Raw genomic sequence first — 26503 nt, 5'->3', positions numbered from 1 at the left:
ACTTAAAGGAAAATCGTGCGCAGGACTGTAAATGGGCTGGCCCTACGTTGATTGAGTGCTTCTGGTTGATGATATTGGCTATTTACTTTACGCATGGACAGGATGCAAGCCTAACTAAGAAACAGAAAACCCCGTAAACCTCACAACGAACGATGAGCTGACGGCAGATCAAGTGCAGAATGGAATCAAGAGGATGCAAATGTAAGAAGCTTATAATAGAAATGTGATGCTATGATAGAGCTTTTAAAAAAATGATATCTAATGGCGCTAGACCCTGGCACGTAAACATTCTCTACTTAAACGCTCAGGCGGGAAATGTATGCACACGACCCGACATAAATAAATAAGGTGAAATGGCAAGTTGGAGCTGGAGAAAACACTGCTGGTTGCTATTGTCACAGTCTAGTCTGGCTTATTGTACATGCTTCCTAGACAGGAAATTGAAACAAAGTCATAACCAGTCAACTCCGCCCTTCCCTCACCCTTTACCCCCTGACCACCCCCTTTACCCACCTCGGGGCACTGGTGGATGGAAGAAATCAATTTCTCTCTCTCTCGCCGTGCATTGTTAGGTGTTGATTTAGGGGAGCTCATAAAAAGACACACAAAGCTGAGCCCATCTGCTATTCAGTTAGCATGCTGGAGGTTAGAGAGCGCCGGCTTCTCCTGTAAAGCTGTCTGTGATCTTTATGCCCGGCGCGCTGAATAAAGGGTCCGGGCCACGAGGGTTATGAGGATGATGGAGCTGATGATGAGGATGATGATGTGAGGGGATGCGGAGGAGAAGGCCACGGAATCCATCTCGATATGATGCATGAGTCACGAATGTAGGTTTGGATATAAAAAAGACAGCATTCTAACAGTGAAAGTTGCTGAAAAGTCACCGTGCAGTTACAAGCTTGGACGGCTTCCTCTTGTGTTTTTGCTCCCACCTTCAAGCGAACCGTTTGAGAGCTCAGCATAAAGAGGGAAAATGCATACGACGCATGGGCGCGCCTGACCTCGAAGCCATATTGTTTCTTTTATCATCCATATGATCTATTACTGACAGGTGCAAGTGGGTGTGAAGAGCAGCACTGCTGGGCAGAACCATGTAACGCATGGCATCCACACAAAACCAAAGCATTCCTGAGAGGCGCGGAGCGACTTCGGGGCTCGGACTCCTCAAATGTGGGAGACGGCTTTTGGTTTTTCGACCCGAGGTTCATCCGGGGAGAGATTCAAACTGCACGGGCGAGGATATGAGGACGGAGAGAGAAAAGAGAGGTGGGAGGGGAGGTAGGCCAGGGTTGTGGCCCCTTGCCTGGAGGCTCGTGGGTGGTTGTGTTGGTTTACTGCCTGTCAGCACTGATCTTTATTAAACTCTGGGGACGAATGTAGTCAGATGCTATGGCCTTATTATGGAAAGGAGGTGTGCCGAGCGCACAGGGGGAGAGAAAGCCCTGCCCTTGGAATGAGCCCGGCACTGTCCTTAGAGACCTAAGTTTGTCTCTGCCCCACACTAACTGTGATGAAAACCAGCAGCAGCAGGAGGGAGAGCCACCCGACTAACTGACTGTCTCTCCGGGTTGATGGAGAGTGTCATCACAGACAGCCCTTGCCCAGAGGCTGATGGAAACAAGCTCAGCCGTAACCACTTACCGTATGGATGAGGAGACAGGCAGAAAGATGTGCATGATTTCTCTCCCATGCCTCCTTAAGGCGCAAAAAACCGAACCACGCGTAGGCTTCTTCCTCAAATCACACCTCATTTACCTCGTCTCTCGCCGGCGCACCTTTTTCCTCTAACCCGGCAAAGTGAAACTGCCTCCCGATTGTTTTCCGCATTCAGCATCTAATCTACCTCTGATGTCAAGCGCCGGGCCGGATATAGCAAGCGGACTTAAATCAAGGGGAAGGTCAAAGCGATTTGAGATGCATGAGGCTCCTCGCAAGCCGAGACTTTTAGGCACGCTTCGTTGAAAGTAAAATACCCTGGGAAACCAGATTTTCTATTCCGGTTGAGCCCCACCGATATTTCCCAGACTTAAGTTTCCCGTCACCAGCCGGAGCAGAAAAAGGAATGAAGCAAAAATTGTATCAATGTGCATCTATGCTGAGAAGAAATAAAGTGAAAAGTTCTCACATACTGGAGCGGTCACCTCCTGTCTCAACTGTGTTACTTTCTTATTTCAGTTTAGTGCAATTTGACCAGTATCAGAACTGGCATTGTAGCAATGAGACTAATCGTCTGTGTACTTTCTTTTCAGAAAGTTGACTTTATGATTAAAATTTCCTTCCTTCCCCTTTCAGGTTTTTCTTTTATTATTCCACTATTATGGAAACATTCCTCCAAAAACAGTCAGCACAACTCCACGCTGCTTTATATCTGTCCTCACTACATTTTCTTCTCACCAGGTTTTTTGCACATTGCAATTCTTCATTACTTCCTATGACTGCATTTCTTGTAAAGTCCAGACCACACAGCAGCTGCCAACTCGAATGCCCTTTCAACTCCCCTGCTTCACCTTCCTCTGCTTCCCTGTCAGGATGCGACTGAGCCGCTCTCTGTTTACTTGGCCTGAGACAGTGTTGACCCTGACCACACACCGGCTCCATACGTTTATGAGGGATTGGGCCCCCACCAATAAACCACGGGAGCCACTGCAGTCCAGATCCCGGGGCTGAGGACGAGACCTTCCAGCAGGCCTGCTTTCCCACAGGTAGCCCAGCTCAACCCTGACAGCCGAGTCAGGAGAAATACGAGCACAGCTGCCGGCCTTGCCCTGGGTGAGCACAGGGCATTAAGGCAGATTACATTCCCGGGATGAAAGCAACACATCCAGTGGTGTAATCCCCCCTCTGCCCCCTGCTCCTTCTCAACAGTTCCCAACACCTCGACCTTCAAGCCAGCTGACTCGACTCGGATCCCCTGAAGGAGCGGAGAGATGGAAGGCCCGTGGACTCTGATTAGATATCAGGTAGAGCTTTTAGTGCAGCAGCAGATCTGGGGATACAGACCATTAAATTTAACCACTGCCTGCTCGGAGGCAGAGAAGACAATGACTCAGGATGTCACACTAGCATGCTATTTAACTCTGTGGGAATGCCTTTGGTAGAACACAAAAAACAGGACGGCTCACCAAATCACATTAAACAGATGTTTGCCCCTGTTTGCTGACTTGACAAGATTAAACAGACCTGTAATGAGACTTTCCCCACCAAACAAAGTGCCGGCATCTGCAACACTGTCATTACCGACCTCATAATACTGCCTCAGACAAAAAAGCACACGGCACTGTCGCACCACTGAATCCGTTCATCCCCCGTAGTGTGGAGAAGCCGAATTTTTCTGTCACTCTTGGCTTTTTATTGGAACACAATGAGATTTCATCAAATCACCATGAAATATCTCTGCTGTGTTTCCCTGCATTTCTCATGTGACATTTGGCTTTTGTCTACGTCAAACTACATTTAGACTCTCATCACATTATCTGAATATAAGCTTTTGTGAGAGATTTGCTTTTCTGAGGCTTCTCTCACTGCTCCTCTTTCTCTTTACTTTTGCAAATCGCAGGAACGCCTCATGGTTAAATAAACGTGAAACACCCAAAGAAAAGAGCACCAATTGAAGCACACTGAATATTCAGCGTCTCGCCTCTGCAATATTACATTTTCCCAGAGAGATAAGAGGACGTTACCAAAATGATGTTACCGTCTCGAAGACAAACTGCTTACTTCCAAAGTCAACAACACATCATGATTGAATGAACACACGTCCGCGTATTTAGATCAAACAGACGATTACCTTGTTTAGAGAAGTGCATCAGATTTTTGCATCAGTAATTCCCTTGAAGGAGCAGCCAGGTCTCCCTGTATCAAGCATCTGTTCCCGAGGAGCTCAGACGTCAGCCTGTCTGCCCGGTGTGATTTACTCCTTTCCTCCCTTTAACTGTCAGTGAATGGCTGACAGAAAATGCAAATAGGCTTTACCCCTTAGTGACACTTTCATGATAGCCCCACCTGTCCAGAATATCGCCCGTGACACGTCCTAATACAGGGGTCAAACTAATCCCCTCCTGGAATGAGCATGCATGATTTCCTACAAATTGTAGTTGTGACCTTTAGTTCGAATATCCTGATAAGATCTAGTGTGACGTTTTGTTTTGGGACTCACTTGCACAGTATAGCCTGCAGATTCTGCTGTCATCCACAAACACAGATGTTGCTGTCCATCCAAAATACAAAAATAAAAAAAAGGCTATAGATCCTGCTGACCCTCAGGTTAAAGATAGACAGAGTAAGACGTAATCGCTCATGAGTCTTTGCCAAACCGCCCTGCAATCATTAATGACCTCACATGATGATGTGTCACCACTCCATATGGTCGAGTCATTCATCAGGGTGGGAGGGCCGGGAGCTCCACTTACTGAAGGCAGAGGGACACATACTGTACATGTTTTGATCAAATTGTAACTACATAAAAGGTTCACTAAACCACGAGGGAGGAATGGACGTGTTTGTGTGTGTGTGTGTGTGTGTGTGTGTGTGTGTGTGTGTCCCCTTGTGTGGCTGTCTCTCTTCACCACACCCATCCATCACTCCAGCCTTTCGCCACTTGGCCAGTTAATTACCTTTTCCTGTTCACTCACACACAAAAAGAAAACAAGGCCCTTTCAGACTGTTTTGACAGACTCATTCTCTCACTCGCCCCTTTCCAACATCTCTCTCTCTCTTTCTCTCTCCATCCCTCCCTCCTCTGTGGACCCAAGGCAGCCTTCATGTCCCAGACCCAGATCTGTCAAGCTTTCCTCGGCTTTCGTCAGAGGTCAGGCTGTTGGGAGGTCCGATCCGGACTCGCCAGCGGACCAAACTGCCACAAAGATGTCTCCATTACTTCAAGTCAATAAAAACCTGATCCCAGAGATGGAACGATGCTCTGGCTTGCACCGGAGAGAACAACACAAACTATCCCTCCAAAGTTGTTGTCATTAGTGAAAAAGTAACGCTCAGCTGCATCACCGGATAAACAAATACACAGTTCCCACTTCCCTGCCCGTACGGTTGCTGCTGTGGAACACTTCAGACAGCAGCCGGCCTGTTTGCTATGCTGTCCTCGCCGGGGATGCGGTGGATTGTGTTTATGTACTCTTGCACCGACAATTGTGCACCTTTAATTAGAATGGCTGGTTTTTGGCTCAGAGATGCTCTCAAGGTACTTTCTTTTCTCTTCCGCTTCCAGGCTCGCCCGTGGAAATGGACCAAAAAAACTAAAGAGTACATAATGAAAAATTCAACAGGCGAGCTGGAGAGGCAGGAGCCAGATGTTGCCGTAAACTGCAGGTGAGAGCAAGGACAGAAGGGGGTAAGAAAGGGGATGGAGGTTGGAAACAAGGTAAGGGGTGTAAAAAAACATCTGGTACGTTTTCAGAGTGCAATGCTAGAGATAAAGGTATACAAGGGGTAAAAAACATATGACCACTGGCATTTAAAAGCTAAAACTGAACCGAAATGTCGCCACTGTTCCAAACAATAGCAAAGCCCTCATTAGAGTGCAGTTTGAAGCTGAAACAGTTTTCGGTATCCATCCACTGCAGCTCGTTGAGAGATCTATTTTTGTCTGAGAGCCCACTCTAAAAACACTCACGGCAGCACAGAGGATCCTGATACAATAGTTCCCTCCAATAGCCCCAAACCACAACTTCACTTGCATTTCAAACCTCTATTCAGTCTGAACCCAGTGATGACAGCCACCTGCTTTTCCTCCGACTGAACCGTCGCACCAAGAGAGCTGCATTCACCACAGTTTGTTCTGCGGGAAGGGCTTTTTACGTTTGGACTGGGAAACGGAGCATTCCCAGTTCCCTGCGGTTTATTTACAGAGAAAACAAACTGCCGCTGAAGCTTATGGCAACTCATCTCCATCCGAGGATTCCCTGAGCCACACGGAGGGTAACGTGTGGCGTGCGAGTGTGCATGAGAATGTTTAATTATCAAAGGGAAATGCAAAGGGAGTTACTCATGCTCAAACAGAAGTAATTGCATACGGTATCTTCATCAACATCCTTCAGATCCCATAATGGAAAAAAAAATAAATCTACACATCAACAACATGATAAGAATTAATCATTTTTAGATCAACATTTAATATGCCAAGCGGCACATAAAAAAAATAAGGCCTCATTTTATATGTTCATTGCAATATTTCATCCAGGACAACTTGTGTGCAAAAATGCACGCGTACCCCAAGTCGTGAAAATCCAGCGGTATGAAAGTGATGACAAGGTGAAATGTGGAGTATTCTACCACAATTATTCTCTCCACTCTCCTCTGGACGGTATAGTAATTATGCTGGCAAGCTGCCATGTATAAAGATGTATAAATATTCAAGTTTTTTTTTTGTTGCTGCTGCTGGAGTTTCAGTCACCCTCCCACTCTCTCTCTCTACACATGGAGTGACTCTTTAGATTTGTTCTGTGAAGCCACATAATGAGGCACTGCAAGTGGTTATTGTTGAGCATGGCACCCTCCCCCCCAATTCGACGGACATCTCAATTTTCACTTAGCGGCCCGCGTGGCAGCATGGATGCGAGAGCAACAGGGGGACTGATTAGGGACACAAAGCCGACGGGACCGCAGCACGAGCGGAAAAAAAGGTTGCTTCCCCCCATTTTGGCTCCTTAGCCGTGTTCATACAGCAGAACACAAATGATCCTGAGCCAAGGTGAGCTGTGCCGAGCGTCCCCATCCCATCCGCTGCCAGTCTGCCGCGCATTATCTCAGAGAGTGACATGCTTTGTGTCTCACAAAGCTGCTCCGTGTCGGCAGAACAATGGAGCGGCGGAGTTGCGAGCGGCGGAATCAGTCTTGTGCAACAGCCTGGTGAAGGTGAGGCAGAGAGAGAGAGAGGAAGAGAGGGGGAATACTAATTTATCATGAAAGATGTCATTACCATGCCAATGACTTCTCTGAGAACACAATTATCACTAATAATAGAAATTTAAGCATCAGCCACGGGCTTTCAGCCAGGAAGGGCTGTATTAATGGAAACTGTTGTCTGTTTATGTGAACTAGTTGTTGAAGGCTGGTGAGAGTACCGCTAGATAAGCACTAACCATGAGCTGTTGTTGTTTTTTCTTTTTCTTGTTAATTGAGATGTCTAGACATATTCAATTGAACATCAGCGAGATAAGGAAGTAGGCCGAACTATACTACAGCGCGCACTAATCCACTTGCTGAGTCGGACGGATTTTCATTCACCGTCCTAGAAACAGCATGGCTTATCAAAATGTTTTCACATGCACATTTTACCACTTTGTCTTTTCAGGGGAACAATAGAATCCTGAAAATGGCCTTATGGCCCCCGCAACAAAAAGCAACTCCCAGCCGTTTCACTTAATATTCAAATGAGTTGGTGAGGATTGGATGGGCTTAAAAATATTCACTTTTCATGTCTATTAATTCATGTGAAAAAAATAATCTATTCTGCTATATTTCATGTTTTCAGTCGCAAAGTTAAATGGAACACATTGCTGTAATAATGCTGAACAAACTGAAACGGCCATGTTGTCTCTGATAGACGGTGTTATTTTTTAGCTGAATGCTAAAATGGAAACAGGTACGGTGATTACCGTGCTCACCATCTTTGTTCAACGTTTTCTAATCAGCAGAAAATATCATTATTTTTGCATGGATTTGGTGCTTGACAGGACATTTTCACTTGCTGGTGTCAGGGGATCACCACAATCAGCAGGAATCATCATTGATGTATATCAGACTGACCAACAGACAGACTGGGAGAGTGACTAGACTAGACTAAAAAAAATACCAATAGAGGTAAATGCTCAAACACATTCCAGCACACAGCAGGAAGCGGACCAATTTGCGAAGTCTTTGTAACTTCGTTTGAACGAGCCTCTACACGACTAAGCGGTCGCACGAATCGCTGACACGAGCGATCTGAAGGAGACTACCAATCTAACCTTTCTTCAACACGCCCGAACGCAGGGAAGAGAACGAATTACAAAAACCGTCTCTATTCTCGTGGCAGGGACGCCAACACGGGCAGACAAGGACGTCACTGCTGTCATTTCACATCGCAAAATAAAGAGATTACCTTGGAGTTGTTGGCAGCTTTGTTGAGTTCCGTCGTGAATTTTGCTCTTCGTGGGGGGGAGGGGGGGGGGCTTTGTTTCTGCCTACTCATATGAAATGTCAGCATGCAGAAAAGCTTGGAGAGGGTTGAGGGATTTGTTGCGATGGAGAAACGCGATGTCCTGAGAGAAATAGAAGGAGGCTGCAGGGTTAGAGCTGAATCGCGTGTTCGGAGTCACGCTGCGAGGACGGAGGATGTCAAACAAAATGAAACTGGAAAGCTTGCAGTGTGCGATGAGATTGATTTTTTATTTTTTTTTGCTTAAAGGGTATGATGGCATTTATCTGAGTCCGTCTGTCTGCATAAGCCTTGAGTGATGCGCTTTAACTGCACTCAAGAGCATGAGAAACTCACAGTTAAGAACAGTTAAATAACAATAATCACTCAAGGAGGAGAGAGCTATACGGTTTGCAGCAGATGGATCCAGAGTAATGGATGTTTTTAATATATTTATGAGTGGAGAATGGAACGTAGCCAGATATATCATTAAGTTGAGGGTGTACATTTGTGTGCACGGCTCCAAATGGCATATTTTTGAAGTATTACAAGTAAGCTATTACATCATGTCAGACTGAATCACAGGCTACATCTTTACCCTTTGGAGCAGCGCACACACACACACACACACACACACACACACACACACACACACACACACACACACACACACACACACACACACACACACACACACACACACACACACACACACACACACACACACACACACACCATGTCATATGTAAAGTGGTTTTGGGGATGCAGAAGCATGCCCGGTCCATGCTCAGGGTTTGATTGTGGGTCCGAAGGGTCAAAGGGTAACTAATTGTGTGACTCATGGAGGTCAGCGTTGGCGTGGCCTTCTGCCGGAGCACTGGAACACCACCTGAAGGGCTGTCAAGAAAGACAAATGAACTCTGACCTCCCTGCTGATGACATCGACCCCAGTCAACAAGCACACGCCGTATCTTAATCTGGGTCACGGGGAGAGGGGCAGACCGCTGCTGCCACTCTAGACGCTACGTGCTGAAGGAGCCATCGCTGATGTTTACCTGAGGGGTCTCATGTTCTGCTAGTCATCAAAGACACATACAAACAAAAAAATCCTTCTCCGTGAGGTCAAAATCTGGTAGTGCTCTATTCCTTCTTATGTAAAAGATGTGGTCACTCAGGCCGCGAAAAAAAACACAACTAAAAATCCGACTCGGTGCAATCTGGTCAATCTAACAATAGCATTCTTGTGCAAGCAGCTCTTTCTTTTTTAGGGACCCCATAAAGAGCTAAAGTTAACTCTGCCTTCAACCACTTGGAATTCCTCACGAGAGCAACTCTTGGTTTTACACAGTGACTCCGTGAGCAGAACAGAGCACGAGATGGTTATCATTTTTTTCAACAGTCAATAATTAGCTGGCTCCCTAATCAGCTGTTTGTGCAGCGTGCCTGTCCGTGCCTTGTCATTTAGCCACAACGCAGCAGACGCCGGGGCTTTTACCTGCCGTGCCATCGCTGGAAGCCGCCTGAACCACACAGATAGCTGACTTCACTGTGTGGAATGTACTCGTAGTTACGCCCCATAAAAGAGCATTTACTAGCTATCGTGTGTGTGTGTGTGTGTGTGTGTGCCATCCTGTTGTAAAGAATTTACAAATATGTGTGATGGATGGATAAAAATCACATGACAACTCCAGCCTGACGGGAAAAGGTATTGTGATGGAGGTCCAGGGATCATCCAAAGAAAAGGAGTGTCTCGCTTTCATGATTAACAGAATGTCAAAAAGGATTTCCCTTCCTAAACAGAGACCACAATCATGTGAGGCTGCCAGCCAAAGGGACACACATCCAGATGGGACGTCTCCCTCTCTCCTCTCCGCCTGCTGCTCCTGCACTGTGTTTTGGAGACAAAAATGACCCAAGACCTGTGTCAACAGCTGGGAAAAGCATCCCTCGCTGTGCTTTGTGAAAAGTGATAAAAATAACGCCATGAAGCATCCCCGCCGCAGGTTACGCCCTAAATGGGTCTGTTATTCCTAGCCAGGAGGGTCACCGTCGGACTGAGCTGGACCTCCAGCCAACACACATCAAGGCAGCACTTTTCCAAGCCTCCATTTTTCGCCCCTGTCTTTTCCTGTTTTGACAGGAAACAGGAGACGATAACACAGTCGCACAAACAAGCAGAGATTGCCTCCGACCTGCTGCCGGGCCATCCTCGTTTTGGCAGTGGACGTGTGTTTTCTTTAGAGGGCCTTGTGTCCACACCAAAAAAATAACACACTCGCAGTATTGTACAAACATGGACATCAAGCCACTGTGACGCACAGGCATGCAGGCAGACACACCTGACACACACACACACACACACACACACATCACTTATACACCTGTCTTCGTGCCAAGCTTGGATAACCTCCCCAGAACCTGGCACAGTGGAGCGCTTCCCCCCTCCCCCCTCCCCCGCGCGTGGCGTGCCAACTCGGCGTCACACAAAAGGAGCGCAATAAAACAGACCACCAAAGTCACGGACACAAGACTGAAAAGGGGAGAGATGAAAGCATTCGACGGTCGCCACGGGGAACCAAACATACACCGCGGAGGTGAGCGAAGGAGCAAAGTCAATATCTAGCAGCAAGAGGAAAGGGTGGGGTGGGGAGCGGCGCTGGCCGAGGGGAGGTGTGAACGGGTATCCTCTCTTGTCCGAGGCCGTTTTTGGAATGTGAGCCTTTTATGTCGTCAGGAAGCACACCGCGGTGAGACACAACAAGTGGAGTGACGGGGCCATTAGAGGGGCTTTGTTGGCGGCGGGAGGAACCTCAAAGGAGCGGGACACTTTGATTGCCCACGCCGATCCCCCACCAGCCTTTGTTTATGAGCTAATTAAGTATTGTTCAGCTGCCGCAGGAGCCTCGAACTCTGCATCCCCAAAGCGCCACCATGACTTTGAATGGCTACTGTAGGGATTTTACTGCACCCTCTATAACTTAACAGCTCGAGTAGGAATCACTCTCTGAAATGCTTTTTTAGTATGGGTACCAACCACTGATGTAAGCCGATTCTAGATGGGAATGTGAACGCATAAGAAATGCATAAAAGAGATGGAAACGCACAAATCAGTTGTTGTCCGACAGGTCAAATCCAGTTCAAATGTGGTCTCCAGTGACCGCTTCTGTGTGAGTTCAAGTGTGCCCCGCTTTCACCCCTCCATTGGACGCCGCAGCCAAAACAGCCTCCCACTCACAAAGAGATGAAGACATAAATGCCCAGCGTGGGACGAGGGGTCAGTGGTTGGACAGAATAGGGAGGAGAAGGGCAACGTCTCGCTAGATGGAGGTGGTAATGACCGTGTGACAGCGGTGAATACATTTTGGTGAAGAAATGCTCACACAGAATGAATGGCAGTTTTATGTCAAGCTGAATACATGCGCATGATAACCTGTGTTTGGGTTCAGGAGCAGCAGAGAAGAGAAAAAAACAGGGAAAATACCAGTCGTGTATTTAGAACATCAAATTCATGTTAGCTAGCCTTATGGAAATGTTTACATCATAAATGTATTATAGCTGTTAATCATGACTTACATCTGTCGAATCATGACAATGGTCTGCATTGCTTTGGAGGATGAACTCCTCCCCTGGAAACCAACACATTACTTAAATGTCAAACTAAAGCTCACACAACGTTGTGTGTGGACTTGCAGCGGACATGAGAGAGAGAGAGTGACCACAGCAAAGGGTCAACAGTAGCATCCAGCCCCTCCCGAACAGTAAAGCCATGCAGGAATCCACCAAGGCCAAAGACACAGGTGTGCTCCCCAAGAGCTTCCCTCCTTTTCACCGAGGGAGGGAAGCATTTCCGTGTTGCACAGACACGTTCAAAGGCATTCCTGCGTCAGCACGAAATAGAATTTGATGCATAAATTTAGAGTCGTAAACAACAGCGACTACAGCAGCAGTTGTGCACCTAAAACACAGTAAAAAGAAATGCCAGCATGTAGGAACAAAATACAAACTGAAAACAGATCCAAACATGAATGAAATGCCAAGCCAATTCAACCACATTCAGTTTGGCCAAAGGGACCAGTCTATGAATAAACACATACACATACAAATCCACACACACACACACACTCTCACAGTCTCTCTTCACTTCTCGCACCCAGCATGGGAATCAGGCAGCACTTAGCTGGGGGTCTGCACACTGCGGCCCAACGGAACAGCGAGGCTAGCCGTGCTTTTTACGGGTGATGCCGAACTGAAACTGAGCAGCAAACACAGAGGATGGAGAGGCAGTTTGGGACTCGTAAACAGAGAGGTTTAAGTTTAAGTGCCTGACACACACAGAGGAGATAAAACAGCCCCGAGCTCTTCAGCAGAGAGAGTGACATCATAAAATAGAGCGGCGGTAACAAGAGGGGAAGCATAAAGGACGGATCTATTAATGGGAGAGTTGGATCATGGGAGAGAGGCAGGGGAAGGTTTACTCCACAAGCATCCGCTGGGAGTAATGGGAAGCCGGAGATGGCATCGTTTCTCAAGACGGTGCTGTATATCTCTGAAGATGTGAATATACATCGAATTATCTTCGGTTAGTGTTTTCCTGTGAGCCCCAAAGCAAACTTTTCAACACGTTGCTACTGTTTCTCACTGCACAAGGCACAACTTTATCAACTTTTTCAAGTGGTTCTTTGTCTCTCACGTTTATCACTCTGCTGTGCTTATCTGAGCGAATCATTGGATGAGACAGGCATGTACAGGAAGGCTTTACTCGAGGCTTTACTAACTAGAATGTAGCAAAGAAGGGATGAAAATCTCTTCTCTTTTATGATAAAGTGAAGTCAAGCAGTGCGAAAGTAGCAACACTAGTATCTCAGTTCTCTGTGCTTTTTCAAAAGTGCAAAAATCCCCTCCTCACCTGCCAATCACACACAAACAACCCTGCAACTGTTTCTTGGAATATTTCCTTCTGGTGAAAATCCATTATGAAAATCCATGCAGCTGAAGTTGACCTTTTCAGTGTTCCGCCTATTGAGAAACTCATGTGACACAGTTTTCCGTGGGATTAAAAGCAACTTTGCTGCCATTCGGTAAAATGTTTCGGAAATGCTATTTCCTTTCAAATGTCAGCGGGCAAATTGTTACGTCAAATCATTCAATAATGGAAGAAAGATGAGGACCAAAACACTACGCTTCATTTCTTCTGCGCCTCCTGTCTTGAGAGGGGATACATGTTTTGGTGCAAATCGGAGGTTTTGGATATATATTAGATATAACAATACATTTCAATTCAGCTAATAACTGAGTTAACTGTATTTTAACAGAATATATAGGTCTGGGCTATATGGCCAATGTTTTCTATCACAATCATTGTCATTGTATATATATATATATATATATATATGCTTTATTAAGTGAATAGTTCCCATCAACAGAATTCTTATCAAATCACAGGATCTCCGAAGTCATCAAGACATGATTCAATTGAAAGATGATAAACAATCATATTGAATCAGAATGAATGTCAGACCCTGATACAAGCACCAAACCAGGAGCAAGTCCAAAAGGCAGCAGTGCCAATAAAAGAGTTAAAGAGAGCGTGTATTCTCATCATAATCTCCCCTTAAGCTAGGCCTGCTGAGTACCAGTGTAATGGCGCTGGCCAGTCACCTTCTCCATCACCTTCTCCATTAACCAGACCACCACCAGGCCTGTGTCTTGGAATGAGGATAAAACACAGTCTGTAATAATGCAATCATAAATTGGGAGCAGTTAAGTTCCGAGAGATGGATGACTTCTGCGGCAAAGTGGAAAGGATGGAGGGACTCTGCATGTGCCTGGTCTCTTTCCTTTTTCCTCTGGTACTTACACGCACATTCACACATCATCAATACACACTCTCATCCTAGCTCACGGAGCTGGACGCTCAAGCATGAAATGAACATGAGCAGCGTGAACTTTGACTGGCATTTTCACACTGCGGCAGGATTTATGGAGCACTATATACATATCAGAATGAGCTCCCGACGATAAAGAATGGCCCAACGCGTAGCCGGGGAGGCCGGTACGACGGGTTAACACAACCCGTCTACCAATCACAACACAACCCATCACAATCCATCTACTTTTACACAAAGACAAATAGAATAACACAGAGATGCATGCATACTGTCACCCGGATATATATATATATATAGAAATATGACATAAAAGCACACTGGTGCACTCACAGAGCAGCTGCACAGTTTACTACTGTTGGCCACTGGGAGGCTCTTCTAGGAAGAAATGTCAGATTGCACCCAGTAGTCCCAAACAAAAGAGAAATAAATGACTTTGCTAAGTACACCATTGTGAAAGAAGCTTGTTTTGATTCCATATGTGAACTATGAGTTACTTGTTTTTAGCCGCTTAAGAGAATTTCCCTCAGGAGTTGGTGGAGATCAAAACAGAGCTAAAAGGAGAGTGAATATTTGGCAAACAGCAAAGAAGCACAAGTCAACTTAGGTGAATGCTAATACATCCTACATATATCTGCTTGATGTGTAAATAAGCCACTATTTGCTGACGCGCTGAAAATATCAGTGTTATGAGATAATAACAATACCTGTGTGTTAATTGTACATCAAGTGCAAATGTATTTGGCAAACACATGCATTGTCTTAATTTCAGCAATATTACCCATTACAATATGTCATATTTAAACATACCTTCAGACTCATTAAGTGCCTTTCTCCTGGCACTTTGACAAAGGCCATCCAGAGAAGGCTTTACTAATTGCTTGTAAATATTGATCCCAGATTTAAGCTTATAAATATACCCCTCTTACATCATCTAACACTCAATGCACCAAAGTGAGGGTAAATAAATATTGCCAAAGAGGCCATCTAATGAGCTGGCAGGTGAAAAGCAGTACAAGCTCCATTACCATCTTCCAAAGAGGAAAACAAACAACGCCAACCCCAACTTAGGTACCATATTCCACTGATCCACTGTTTGCTGTGAGCAAGGAAGCCACACCCAAACAGCCCGGAGTTTGCCGTCTACATATCCATCTTGGCAAGGACACACAGCACTGGCATCCTCTTTCAGCACATTGCTATAAGCCGGGCGATTTGTCTGCTACCACAAGGCCTGCTGTCAATTGAGTGCGTTTTATGGAGCCAGCAGGAGATTACCTCCAACTCAGTGCTCCTCAGTGTCTGTGTTCTGTCTTGAAAATGTATTTCAACAACTATGTTTTTCCAATATAAGACTCAATAATGGACTGCACTTTGCCTGGATCATGCATGTCTCACTTCGCCGTGACATATGGAGTTGGGCAGTAGGAGCATAAAACAAATACATACGCACACACTCAGATAGACACACGCACGCTTGCCCTAAATTAATAAGTCAAACCGTTAAATCCCCACTGATTACACTTCTTGTTGCATTTGTGTCCTTTGCTCATTGACATTTCTGCCTCTCTTGCTCCGTTCTCATGCTCTGCAGACCTGTATGCTGTAACACATCGCCCTGTCAGCCTATACAGCAGATCCATTGTTTCATTTCAGTCTGGCTCATTGTAACACATGATCCTTCACCAAACAGCAGCAAACCCATTCAGACAAGTGCTATTATGCATGGCAGCATTCTTCAAATACACGAACAAGGCGAAAAACAGCTAAAGAACATAGGCGTTGTCCCAATCTCAGCATTGTACGGTGCTGTAATTCAAAGAATTCTGTGAAAAGATCACTAATGAAACAAAACGAGGCCTCAGTTTTGATTGCCTGACTCGAGTCCCGTCTGATTTAAAACACTCAGTAAATAACTCCTGTAAACGGATACTTTATTATTGCGCTAACTCAAAATGACCACACATGCTAAATTTACACAATGCTCGTGAATATGTTGCTAACGGACATTTAATCTTTTTGGCAAATATGCTCTTGCACTTCTTTACGAGAGTGATGAGAAGGTTGATACCTTGCTCCAATATGTAAATGTGAAATAAATCCTTTTTTTCTCCATGAATAATAATAAGATTGATGCCACTCTCATGAAAGTCCATTAAATATGAAGCCACAAACATAAGCTAGCTAGCCAGCTAGTTAACGTTAGCTAGGAGCTAGCTTCTTAGCATTACACATATGGAAGCGCGCGCTGGGGGGGCTAGCTAGCCTAGCTCTATCCAAAGGTGCACATTAAAGCTTACAAATGAACACATTACAAATGTTTCTATAAAACTATATAATTATACTGAAGTGTAAAAACAACTTACCATTACACTACCATTTGACAGGCTAGCCGTTTATACCTTTTCTAGTCTTTATACTCAGCTGAGCTATCTTCTGTCTGCAGCTTAACGTTTAAACAACACATTGTTGACATTCTTTTTTTTTATCATTGTACCGTGGTACCATTTCTTTGTTAAGAAACATGTATTTGTGAATGCAACAGGCCACTCCAGGCCATCATTTACAGAGATTTAAGAAAAGCTAAGGCGCTCCACCAAGCGTGACGCCTCTGGAAGCTTACTGCTTTCTCATTAGCTCAAAGGTAATGGTGCAGCTGGTCTCCCAAGTCCCACACTTTGATTGAACGTCTTTACTGAATAGCTGTTAAGGATAATAGGTCAACTTTACATATTTGACTTTAGTGAATGAGAGAGGCACTGCAACCTTTACAATTACTAAAGGCGGCAGAGTAAATTCTCACGTCTAAGCAGCTCTAAATAGCTCTTCTCACCTTGACAGGTAACTGGGGGAACATCTGGATGGCTCTCTGTAGACATTACAGTGGCATGCAGCCGCACAAGAAAGGGCCAGATGGCCAGAAGAGGACACATATAGGTAAACTCTGCATCTGGGTGTGTCTCTGAGTCCTGAGCTCATGCATGGGTTCACTTGTGTGTGTAGGTGTGTGTGTGTGTGTGTTAGTGGGCATCTGCAGAGGAGCCTCAGTCAGCTCCTGTTTCATCTTGCCCGCCATGGATCTGCTCCCATGAGCAGCCAGCAGCAGAGCGCAGACATCAGGAATGGCAGTTATTCCAGGTGGAGAATTCCTCAACCTCCTCCGACAGATTCCCTCACCATCCTCTCGATGAAAGGCGATGAGCATCAGCCTTGCCGCAGCTTAGTTTCCATCCAGACCCCATCAACCCTAGCATATGAGCACCCTGAACCCATTTCCTGCACTCTGCCTTGTAGCAATATACCAACGCAATTGCAATAAGTAGCGGTCTGGGCAGCAACAATTGGGGTCAATTCACTTTCAGCTCACGGAATTAAAGATGTAAAATGAAACTGCAGCAGACAGTGAAGATGTGGCATTCATTCCAGAGCTGCCTGAAGGTTAGTGAAAAAAAAAAGGTTCCCGGCCAGTGAAAGTCAGCCACTTTGAAAAGCGAGACCAGCTGTGAAAATCTGGAGGCAGGAAAGTGAATGAGAAACTCTTTACGCTCCTTTAACTACTGACGGAGTTGTTCCACTGTCCACATTTAAAGCACTGTGAATGTACTGTGCAAGTTCCAGGTGGAGAAGTGCGGAAAATAAAGGAGATGAAGGAATTTCCATCAGATACAATTCCTGTAGTACTTGAACCAAAAAAAGAGTCCTTTCTTCAATGCCACTGTGTCCACTCTACTGTAACAATACTGTACAGTAAGTACAGCAAAGTTTTGATTTAAATCAAGAACTAACAGAAGGTTTAAAGGAAGAGAACACAATGCAGTCACATGAAGAGGAGTCTTACAGCTGTGGAGGCTTGAGATAAACTGGCAGTGAACGGTCGCATGCTGCCGAGGCTCACAGAAAGAGTATGGCATGGTAGCGCCATGACTGATGTCTTGGGTCTCTGCACCACTTGACACCAGATTATTGCTCTGTGGTTTATACAGCCACATGCCATAAAGCAGAAGTCACACTGCATGCAGGGATGAGGCGAGGGGGAGTCTCCTCTATTCTCCAGCCTCCCAGGCTCTCCGGTGTGCATGCACTGCTGAGCAGGCACACAGGCACGCAACGTACACATCACAGAGGGCTCCGGAGGCTCAGGTGCTTGGAGGTGAATAGAATAATATCTTCACGGTCTGTTTTAACTCTACGTTGGCTCAAGTTTCACAACCGGAGGGGGTCTGTTTTTTTTTCTAGCCTCCCCTCCATCCGCCTGCCAGTCACTCTGTCCTGTCGTCCGTCTGCCCTCCTGCAGCGGACCTGGCAGCGTACACCTGTTCCAGCCCAGGTCAGCCCCCTGAAACCCTAACCCACAATAAAGACTGGGAGAGCTGACAGAAAGGTCAGAGGTCAGTCAACAAAGGAGACGTAACACCCCCAACTCGCCTGAGAAACAGTAGCCAGGTAGGCAGATCTGCAGCCACTTTGTCTACTCTCAAACACCCATCTGTGCACAGTAACATTACATACAAAGAAACCTTCCTGCCGGCTCCATTTCTTCTTTGACAGCTATACAAATCCATAAGTGGACAAGCAGGCACAAAATGCATTAGGAAAAAAAAGCACACAAATGGTGGTGTACAAGGAAGCTCAGAATGTCCCTGACTTTTGGGCTGGGAAACGTTTTTTTGCATGACAAAGATGACTTTTTTTCATTGCTTTGGGGAAACAAAACCTGATTTGGATTTACTAATAGCTCGTGAGATAAAGTGGATCAAGGGTCAAATTGTTAACAAAGCAGAAACAAATCAAACATGAATCCAAATTAGTCGTTTGTGAAAATGACTGGTCCCATAATTTATGAAATCTGCATGAAAAGAAAAAACTGGCAAAAGGCTCCATGGTACAAATTAATTCCTGCAGCCAGATTCATAGTCACACTCGTACACACCATCCATAATAGGCTTGGACACATTGTGCATACATCAGCAGGGCACAGTATTCATGATTAGCTGGCGGTCGGCTAATTCTCTGTCATCGAGATTTAACTTCATGACTCCTTCATCTCCATAGTGACCCGGTCTGAAATGCGGTTACCGCATATCCAGCGGTCAGAGGTCACCCAAAAGGTAAGGCCTGGCTGCAACTGACCCCAACCTCCAATGGCTCAACTTAATCCAAATGTTCAAGCGCTCACAGGCCTGCAGGACATTCCCCGTTAATCAGTCAGTGTACTAGTGGAGCTCACAAGGTCCAAGACTGCTTGTATATTCATAGGTCTCAGTATTTATGAGCGGGTGTTTGCACTGCTGACTTTATCACTGACCTGCAGTCTCTGCAACAAACCAAACCCAGTGTGTCTGCTCTACAACAGTGGCTTGAAAATTGGAAAGATTTCATCTATTTCCATGTGCTAACCTTTAGTTTTATCCAACGCAGTCTTAAGGCAGTCATGAAATTTGAATCTCGTTATTCGTGTACATGAACGTGACATTTTCCATTTTTGACATGTATTATCAGGTCAGCAAGTGTTGACAAGTGTTGACCTGATAATACAAGTATTTATAAAAATTCAGCAAAAATGTTTCATACTCTCGCGTGAAACTCACGTGACGGCAAGAGCTTGGTAAACACGGAAGTGGCGTCAGCACAGCGCTAGCGTTAGCAACAGAGGATAGAAGCTATCAGGCTAGTGTTCTTTTAAATAAACTCCTGGTGTACTTACACACTTTCAAATGCCTCGTTTTGTGAGTACAGACCCTATGTGTACTACTGCAGAAGTTTGGTAACATTCCATGCATTATTAGTGGGGTAATTTATGAGATATACAAAATGTACCATTAGCGCCAGTACTAAGCCATTCGGCTGATAGCCCTATCTCCATCACCATCGCTAAAAATGCTTCTGAGGTGGTATTTGGCTGGATGTTATGGCGGAAATTACCTAGGGTGCATTTCACTCCAAACCATCACTTTAAAGAAAAAACGTAGGAAGGTATTGTTGGATGAGGCCTAATGTGCGGGACGCGCTGCCTCAAACGCTGGTCTTGTGGGGTTAAATGTTTATTTGACCCATTCCCATCCCATGCCCACCATGGGTGGTCCTTCTAAATATTTCATATTACAAGATTAGCTCTGGCCAGACTCAGAGTTTAATTTGTGTGCCTCATATACTTATTGTATCCAAATTATGAATAAATACATTACATATAGCCTTTGAGGTGGACAAACATGTATTCTCACCTGAAATCTTAAAAGAATAGTTAGACATTTTGGTAAATGTGCTTATTTGCTTACAGAGAATTAGATGAGAAACTTGATAATCTCGTATCTGTACGTTAAATATGAAGCTGCAGCTTATAAAATAGATAACTGTAAATAGATAAGATGTAGTGTGCTAATTACAGAAAGCTTTAAATGTGTTAGTAGGCATATTTTGTTTCTTTGAACAGAGATGCTACTGTAGCAGCGAATTAGCTCATTTTTCAAAAAAATAAAAAATAGCTTTGTACAACTTGTTCTTTGAACCACAACAGCGATGCACCTCTTTGCCTATTCCATCCACACTCTTTTTGGCTCCCATTCTCCCTGAATGTCATCTCTCTCATGGATCAGCGAATATAATTACGCTTAGCCTTTTCAAACAACAGATATCAAGTGACAGAGCGTCTGTCTAAACTGTGACTGAGGGGCCTGAGCTGCTGCAGCCTTGGCCACGGGCGAGGAATTACAGTCCTTACAGGTCACAATGACTCCAGGCTACTGGCTCTATACAGACCTAATCACCTATTGATGTCAATGACACTCTCTTAACTTTTTCATGAGCTGCTTGATGACCCAGGCAAAACACTTTCCTCTCATTTTCATCTCATGAGAACACACACACAAATATACAAAGTATCCCTGTCAGGTCAGACACCTACAAAAAGCATGGAGCCTTTATGTGCTGAGGTTGGATCTAATCCAGAGCCTCTGATTACAGTAAGAGGCTAATTGGTTTCTTTGAAGTCGGGGTTTAAGTGATCGTCTTTCTTAATATTATACCTCACATAGCCAATGTGTCCAGCCACAATAAGCACAGTCTACAATTATTGAATCCAGACTGTCTGTTATTCGCTTTGAGGTTATTCCTTACTGTAGGTATTAATTATGCTAATTAATAGGTGAATTCCCTTGATTAGATTCAGTGTGGAGGTAGTCAAGAGTATCAACCTGGCTTTTAGCAAAGGGCAATTTTTCCCCCCCAGGTTTTTTTTAATAGTCTGCCGTCTGAATAACGTAAAATGTGCCGTGGAAACTTAAGGGTGGTAGCTCGAGGACATCATTTCAGCAAAGTTAATTTGGGGTTGAGGCCTTCATCACAATGTCATAAAATATGTATAATTAGAAAATCATCGCAAATTAAGTGCAGAAAGGGCAATAGAGTTACATGCACAGTTTACAGTTTGAAAAAGTTGTCACACACAAGACCATGTGCACTGCTACTCTTGAAATGAAGCAGACACTTAGAGGCAGGAAGCGTGAAAAATATTTAAATCGCTGCCAGTAGATGTGGATGCATTAAGAAATAATAAATCAGCTTAAGTTTTCTAATGCTGGCCAAGTGTTCACCCACACGCATCTAGGCTATAGTGTGTGTGTGTGTGTGGGGGGGGGCTGTCTGGGAGGCTTCAGTGTGTGAACAGTGGACTTTCCCCTCGTAGATTTTCATGTCGAAAGCACATTCACTCTACCCAAACAATCTTCCTCGAATTTTTATCCACTCGCTCTTACTACTGTATTCAAACAATACGTCTGCAGTCTGGGTGAGGGGGGGGGGGAGGGATGTCTGGGGACCAAGCCGACTTCCTCTTTACAAAAAATACAACGGGACGGCCGGCGGATGGGGAGGGAGGGGAAGTGGGACCTCGGGTAAACAGTCTCCGCTCTCGTTTTTTTCCCATGCCGGCCACAGACACAACACAGGCCGAAGCCCAGCAGGTACGGCGATCTCCGACACACCGACGGGCCACCTGAGTCACCTCGTTGACCTTATTCCCTCCACGGAGGAAGCAATTTGGAAGCAATCATCCATAGACGCATCCCTCCTATGAGGCCCAACAGGTGGGCAGCTCAGACTCAAGACAATGGCTTTATTATCCTTGCATACCATAACCCTGGTACAAGAAGAGCACCCTGCCATCACCGTTTGTCACCCCAGAATTAAGGCCCAATTTAGCCATCAACAAGAGCAAAATGGGGGGGGGGGGGGGGGGGGGCAGTTCCCATCTCTTTCTACAGCACAGAGCACCTGGTGAAGGCAACAAAGAACTGCTGGAGGGTCCAACAGTAAAAAGGGGAGGTCAGTTCCCATGGCAGATAATGGCAGTTAGGGGTAGGCTTAATGTGTTTAGAGGGTGAACTTACCTGATACCTGAACATAGATCTGATATGCTTAGAACAAAGATTGGACCACACATGCTGATGTCCCAAACAGAGAGCCCAGGTGCTTCAGATATGCCCCCCCTCTGTCCCCCGTCTACCTGCTCCCGTATGAACACCGGGCGATGGGGGATTTGGGGTGAACCTTAAAGCGATGTAATCCAATCCAACTTTGGGACTCGCTCTCTCTAAAACGGGACAACAAAGGAGCACCGACCCGAAGGCAAAGCCGGCCCGCCACAACAACAGCAGTCTCAGGGCCTATATTTAACAGCGGTGGGAATTACTGGAGCAGCCATACAGGAACACTTTCAATGCAAAGCGAAGGTCGACTGGGACTTAACTTCCTCCTCGCTCTCCAATGTGAGCTGCCCGCTCATTTCAACTCCACCGACCCCCCCCCCCCCCCCCCCCACCTCCTCCCCTCTCCACACCCAACAGCAAAATAAAGAGATAAGCATTGTTTCGCCAAACAATGGACCACTTTCAAAGTCTCAAAAGCTTCGCATTTTCACATCCAAGGCCGGCATTTGAAGTTGAGCATGCAATAAACAACTTTACAAGTGGATGGTGAGAGCCTTCCAGAGTACAGTTATAACCCAAAGGAGGATTGGATTTCATTGTCCACATATCAGCTTTAAGAGCAGGTGCAGGTGGGCTAGAAAAGCCATAAGGCAACAGTAATGCTGCTCACGTGTTTGGATTTGAAAACAAGACCTACTGTACAATAGCAGTGCAGCTTAGGTGATGTGAGGTGCACAACAGTATGCATTTGAAACAAAAAAAGAGGACTGGAAAGAGTGTGGAAAAGGGTTATTGAACCAACCTTCAGTGAGTTTTGGTCTGCCAGGGCCAGCGCCTGCCTCTTCAGGTCCGCGACTTTCTTTTGACATTGCTGGCAAAAGCCGCCCTTCTCCTCCGACTCGGAGATGGAAACGGCCCCGGCGCCCTCGGGGGGAGGCCGGCTGCTGCACCGCGCGTCCTCCGCGGAGTGGAGTCTCTTCCTGGGGGTGACGGGAGACTCTCCGCTCGGACATCCCTCCACCTTTAACATGAGGGGGAAAAGCGGGGTTAAGTTCGCCTGCAGGGATGACGACAGGTCACACCTTCGGGTGCAAACGGTTTCGTTTGAACAGAGCACCTGTCCGCGCGCGCACCAATGAGAGGCGCGTTTAAAACGTTCGCGTGGAGACGACGACACCTTTAACCTACACGGTCCTACGTCTACAGCCGGTCACGTGCAGGGAGACACTTACAGTGAACACGCGGCCGTGGGGCTCCCTGCCATCGGGAGCAGGCTTGCACCCAAAGGAGCTCATTCTCCCAGAGCAAGGTTACACCTTCAGGAGAACGTCTTCGTGAAACACGCAGGGCAGAGCCATAAGGCTGGACTGGAGAGCTGGCCGGGGGTTACCGGTCATCTGTCAGAGTGGACTGGACCAGTGGGCTGCTGGTCGAAAGGCAACTGGTGAGTGTGTGCCATAAGTTTACAGCGGGGGAGTTTTTGGTACATGAGGTGTTCAGGAGGCGGTGTTACTCCTGGAATGGGAGGGCTGAAGAAAACTTTTTTCCTGCGCAGGCGGAGGGGGGGTTAGAGAGCTGTGATAATGCTACACACCACTCTGAAATATCTGTGTCAACAGTGATATTAATCTACTCATTTAAAATATTTCGATATGTATTGGATCTCCACTGAAGCTACATGATGCTTCCACTAGGTGAAATAGTAAAAAACCCAGACTCTATTCTAGATGGCACCATTTTCTACACTTTTCTCCAAATGCCCTCCTGAAAAGTTCGGGATACCCATTTGGACTTTATGTATTCAATATGTGTGAATAAATCAGAGTTGGCTGCTCAACGGGTGTTTATTTTCGGGGGCCCAAATGTGGGTGATCATAGCTAACAAGTATTAGAAGACTGATATTCTATTTTCAGAAAATGATGAATGTGTATAGTCTCCAACACTGACATCATCTTCACTGTCTTGGCTGAATTCCATATTAAAAGGTAGATCCATTGAGTTCAGGGTGCTTTACGCTCCTCGTATTAGGTTTTGGATAAAGGGTCTTTAGGGCCACCCTTTAAAATAGAAGAGAATAGATGATTTGGATTCTGTTTCAGCAACTGTTGCCTCCCTGCAGACGCATGAGTGCCACTGTTAGTGTATGGCGCCATCCTCCGGCCAACTACAGAAACGCATCTCGGACTGGAAGGGTGGAGGTAGGCTACAAAGGTTAAATATTTAATTGGTAAACTTTGAATATTTCATGTGGATGATGTAAGCCACAGTGGCCACACGTTCTCTTTTTGTATGCCCTCAAACGACCCATTTAAGGAAGTCCGCAGTCCTTTGTCTTGTGGTTGCACATCACGCCAAATATCCTAATAGACGACGCGAAGGGGGGAATTAAAATATAAAGGTTCAAAATATATTTTCTTTTGTCATTTATTTCATATCGGCTGCAAAAGAACGTGTGTTTGGAAACAGAAACACTAAAATCACGATTACCCATAGGCTACATCTTCACAGTCCGTGAACGCACCAACAATAAGTTATCATATTTCAATCGGCTGGGTTTTAATTGAGAGCGTCTTCTTTTTCTACGCCGAGAAATGATTTAGGTGAATAAAAGTTAATAGTTGTCAAATATACTTTAATTTGCAGCAAAGTGGACAAAGTGACGAAGATTGAGATGCAGAGATGAAGATTGAGAGCCCGAGATGGGACCGAGGATGCTGCGAGGTGATGTTAGAGGTCCTGGATCCCCGGCAGGAGTCGTCCAACGCGCATCACTCGTCTGCCACGTCACTATTTAACATTTCTTCCTTTTAAATATCGGATAACACAAACACATGAGATACAAAATAAAAGCATCTCTTCGTTGTACTCTTACCTTTGTTTTCCTCTTTAGCAGGTGACTTGTAAATCCAAATATGATGTCGGAGTCAACGAAGATTGTCCCCAGGTCTATGACGCTGGGGTTGGGCTTCCCAGCTCCGGGAGACCCCGATGAGTTTGGCAAAGCCATGTGGGCTGCGAGTGTAGCCTAGAATATATTCCACTCCTCGGGAGACCTATTTCATTTGTACATCCATCTAATTCATGCCTCTCGAACCCTCCAAACAGACCCGCAAGGTGTTTTAATCCGGACATCCAAGTGACTCGCGCTGAGCTCGGCGTGCAAGTGTGCGTAAAATAAGGAGCTTTCCAGTAGTCCGAGAAGACAGTAAAGGAATACAATCCATCCGGCATGCAACAGAAAGGTTCACATCCAAGTGAAATACTTTTTTTTTTTCAAGCCAGCCCGAGGCTGCCTGGTCTCTGAGCGCTGCGGGTCTGAGAGCGAAGGAGCTCCCTGTGCAAGTGCTGCTCTTCTGTTCTCCAGCCTCTCTCTCTCTCTCTCTCTCTCTCTCCCCCCTCTTCTCCCTCTCCCATTCACTCACTCTCTCACTCACTCCCCCCCTGTCAGACAGCGATGACCTGTTCTCCATCCCGATTTGCTGGTGCGTCGTTGTCAGCCCCCACACGAAGATGTTAAAAGACAATGACAAGTCTGGCAATAACCCCATAACGACAGATTCCCTGTAATAATATTCACGTAGGGAATTGCAGTGTGTCTGTGGCACGCAATAATGACCTCATCATAGCTTACTATGGTGTGTCTTTCTCCTATATAATATTCCTATGATAATCATGCAGGATGTACAGTATACTGTATATGATTGGTGCTTTATCATAAGGGAATATCTGATGGGTGACACTTGATTTGAGTTTTTATTGATGAAGAAAATCAAAGATAGTTGTTTCGAATTAAAATAAAACTGATTTGATTGTGATTGATTTCAATATACTTTATTGCAGGCTATTTTGAAATCCAATCAGTCAAAATGTGCTTTGAAATAATGAGTTTACACTGAATGAAAATATTTTGTGACTTCTGAGACTAAGAATTAAGTTAGGCTTATGGATGTTTTTTTTTCCAGTATATTTCCCCTGTATGTTAAATATGTTGGCAGGTTGGGGTTTAAGGTACTATTTTGATGCTGATTAATGCATGATGTCTAAAATTGCTCATCGATATTGA

At 45.5% G+C, this 26503-nt stretch overlaps 1 protein-coding gene across 2 annotated transcripts in view; it reads right to left on the bottom strand.

Moving 5' to 3' along the window:
• The window catches only part of kif26ab (kinesin family member 26Ab), a 67791-nt gene extending 41946 nt beyond the window's left edge, over nucleotides 1-25845 (bottom strand). The window contains exons 1-2 of one of the 2 annotated variants that reach the window (XM_084012975.1): nucleotides 25313-25845; nucleotides 23242-23460 (exon numbers count right to left, since the gene is read on the bottom strand). In XM_084012975.1, the coding sequence (XP_083869101.1) occupies nucleotides 23242-23460; nucleotides 25313-25447 (354 nt within the window). In that variant the 5' untranslated portion in view covers nucleotides 25448-25845. Of the gene's footprint in view, nucleotides 1-23241; nucleotides 23461-23671; nucleotides 23885-25312 lie in introns of those variants that run through there. The other variant, XM_084012976.1, reaches the window with a different exon arrangement.
• Nucleotides 25846-26503: the final 658 nt, after the last annotated feature.

The sequence above is a fragment of the Eutrigla gurnardus genome, assembly GCF_963514095.1.
Source record: "Eutrigla gurnardus genome assembly, chromosome: 7".
Lineage (NCBI taxonomy): Eukaryota > Metazoa > Chordata > Actinopteri > Perciformes > Triglidae > Eutrigla > Eutrigla gurnardus.
Note: the sequence above shows the minus strand (reverse complement) of the source record. Positions and strands in the feature narration are given on the sequence as shown.